This window comes from Anolis sagrei, chromosome 3 (genome assembly GCF_037176765.1).
Source record: "Anolis sagrei isolate rAnoSag1 chromosome 3, rAnoSag1.mat, whole genome shotgun sequence".
Taxonomy (NCBI): Eukaryota; Metazoa; Chordata; class Lepidosauria; order Squamata; family Dactyloidae; genus Anolis; species Anolis sagrei.
The window spans coordinates 1,841,064-1,844,024 of NC_090023.1; the positions used below are offsets into that span (position 1 = coordinate 1,841,064).

Sequence of the window (2,961 nt, forward strand, 5' to 3'; positions counted from 1 at the left end):
ACTTTAGCTGCAATGGGATTGGTCTTTAGGAAGGACCTGGAGAGATCTCAAACACACAGCCCTGGCTCTCCTGAAACTGCAAACTCCTCAGCAGTCAAAGTGGAATAACAGCGTGCGATAATCTCCTAAATTATACCATTCACGTGGGCATTTTATTGCAAAGAGTTGGGATTCTTGCATACATTCCAAATGTGAATCCACCAGCAGGAAGCCTCCAGGCTCAGAGTGTCTTGAGGAGGTCAGGCGGGACCTGGATGGACGGATGGTGGGATGGAGAAGTGGGAGAGACCCATGAAGGTCCTGCCTGACCCCCCCCCCCCCACCGTCCCAGTCTTGGCTCTTCTCTGTGAGGTCAGCGGCGAGGTCACAGTTCACCTGGGCTGACAGAGAGGAAGTGACCTGTGTGGGGGGAGGGGGCTTGACCAGCAGCTGAGGGGAAGCAGAGGAAGATGAAGGAACCTGCCAGGCTGTGAGCCAGCGGAACAAGAGACGGGCACCATCCCGCTGGTATGTGCACTCTGGCCTTGGCAAGCCTCGAGACTAAGGCGGGCAGCAGACCACTGGCCCCTTCCCACCTCAAAAGCGGCACCACGCCGACTTTGTCCCGCTCCTCCCTGCTGGACCTTGCCTTCTTCTCCTCCTCCTCCTCCTCCTGCTCATCTTCTTGTCCCCTTCATCCCCATCGTCCTCCGGGCGGCCATGTCTGAGGGCAAGAAGGGCCCCGCCGGCCCTGCCAGCCCTCGGCTGGTCAAGGTGACGGTCAAGACCCTCAAGCGCAAAGAGCCCTTTGAGGTGTCCGAGGGGACGCTAGTCCGCGAGTTCAAGGCTCTGATCGCCGAGCGGTTCAAGACGCCGGCCGAGCAGCTCTCCCTCATCTTTGCGGGTGAGATCCTGAGGGACCAGGACACGCTGGCCCAGCACCGGATCGGGGACGGCGCCAAAGTTCACCTCTTCATCAAAGCCCAACGGAAGCCCCCGCCACCCTCCACCCCAGCGCCTGGCCCCTTCCTCCCGGCACTCTTCCTCTCCCAGGACAGCGACCCCAACGACATGCTGGACCTCTTGGAGTGGTCCCAGCGGCCAGAGGAGCTGATGGCCTCCTGCCAGGACTTGGTCACCCGCACCATGGAGGAGCTGCTGCTCCAGATCTTGGGACTCGAGGACCTGGAGGTCCTGAGCACCAACCCGTTGGTCCTGGGCTTCCTGTTGGGGGTCACCGGCATGAACATCCTGGGCTTGGATGCAGCCGAGGTCTCCGAGCTGGTGGAGGAGGCTGCCGCGCAGGAGCAGGAAGCCAGCCGGCAGGAGCTCCTCTCCGAGGTGATGCAGCACCCCTTCATCCAGAACCTCTTTGGCGACGCGGATCGCGTTCGGCAGATGATACTCTCCGTCCCGCAGGTCCGGCAGCTGGCCGAGCAGAACCCGGAGATCGGGCACATCCTCAACGACGCCGACTTCCTGCGGGAGATGATCGATGTGGCCACCAGCCCCGCCGTGATGGACGAGATCATCCGCAACCACGACCGGGCCCTCAGCAACCTGGAGAGCATCCCCGGCGGGTACAGCGCACTGCAGCAGCTCTACAACGACATCGAGGCGCCCATGCTCAACGCCCTCCAGGGTAACGGCAATGGCAACGGCAACAATAGCGGGGCTCTGGAAAGCAAGCCCAGCCCCGAGGGGGGTGGACCCCTGCCCCGGACGGAGAACCGGGAGCCCCTGCCCAACCCTTGGGCCCTGCAGTCCAACAGCAGCGGCGACCACGGCTTCAACGGTGACGGGGCGGACACCCTCTGGTCGCCCGGCTGCGTCCACATCGCCCTCAGTTCCCGAGTGGGGGTGAACCTGACCAAGTCGGAGAACATCCAGAACATGGTGCAGCAGCTGACCGACAACCCAGCCTTCATGCAGAGCATGGTCAACGCGCTCTCCCAGCCGGACGGGCCCACTCAGGCCTTCCTGGCCGACGGCAAGGGCAGCCCGCCTCCCCCGCAGGGCTGGGCCCAACTCCTGCCCCCCAAACTGGCCCAGACCGAATGCGGGGCGCTGCTGAGCAACCCCCGGGCGATCCAGGCGCTGCTGCAGCTGCAGATGAGCCTGCTGGCGCTGCGGAGGGAAGCGCCGGACTTCATCCTGGCCTTGGTGGACCCGGACGCGGACCCCGAGAGCATGGAGGACTCGGACGGCGGGGAGGAGAGCCCCTCCTCGGACGTCGCCAGCCTGCTCTCGGCCGCCGAAAGCCTGGAGGTGGAAAGCGAGGGGTCCAAAGAAGGCAGAGGACGAGGGAGGAAGCGAGGACGGCAGGAGGAGGAGGAGGACGACGAAGACGAAGACGACAACGGCAACGAGGAAGACGCGATGGAGCAGCAGAGCCCCCTGGCCCCCCTGTACCAAGCCCAGCTGGAGCAGCTGCGGGCGATGGGCTTCCTCGACAAGGAGCAGAACCTGCGTGCACTCCTGGACTCCGGGGGGGACCTGGCGGCCGCCGTGGAGAAGCTGACCAACTCCCGGGGGCCCTAGCCGCCGACGCCGCCGCAGAGAAATTACCCCGGCCTCTTGTAGGGTCACCCCACACACACTAAAAGAAAGTCCGCTTGCTGGATATTACCGTGGCCTCAGAGCTCCTTGCCTCACGCCTCGTTTGTAAGGAATGCGCCGGGGCGGGGCGGGGCGGGACATGGACCCTCGAGCCAAGCCAAGCAGCACATCCCACCCAATGGTCATCTGTCAGGGGTGATTTGAATGCAATATTCCTGCTTCTTGGCAGAATGGGGTTGGACTGGATGGCCCATGAGGTCTCTTCCAACTCTTTGATTCTATGATTCTATGATTCTATGCACCTAGCACAACACAACACACAGAACCCACATGACAGGAGGGGTTTCTGTGTTTAAATTTAACTGCTTTCAGTGCTGCTTTGTTTGAGAGGCGGGGCAGGGGGTTGGACTGGATGGCCCATGA

At 62.7% G+C, this 2,961-nt stretch overlaps 1 protein-coding gene across 1 annotated transcript; it reads left to right on the forward strand.

Annotated features, from left to right (window-relative positions):
• The first annotated feature begins 699 nt into the window (after positions 1 to 699).
• On the forward strand, positions 700 to 2,523 carry LOC132770304 (ubiquilin-1-like). The gene has a single exon (XM_060767176.2). The coding sequence runs from the start codon at positions 700 to 702 to the stop codon at positions 2,518 to 2,520; it is 1,821 nt and encodes a 606-aa protein (XP_060623159.2). The 3' UTR covers positions 2,521 to 2,523.
• The last annotated feature ends 438 nt before the right edge of the window (positions 2,524 to 2,961 follow it).

Excerpts from the sequence above, each read along its gene's own strand:
- LOC132770304 (XM_060767176.2), top strand. The coding sequence starts at position 700 with ATGTCTGAGGGCAAGAAGGGCCCCGCCGGCCCTGCCAGCCCTCGGCTG.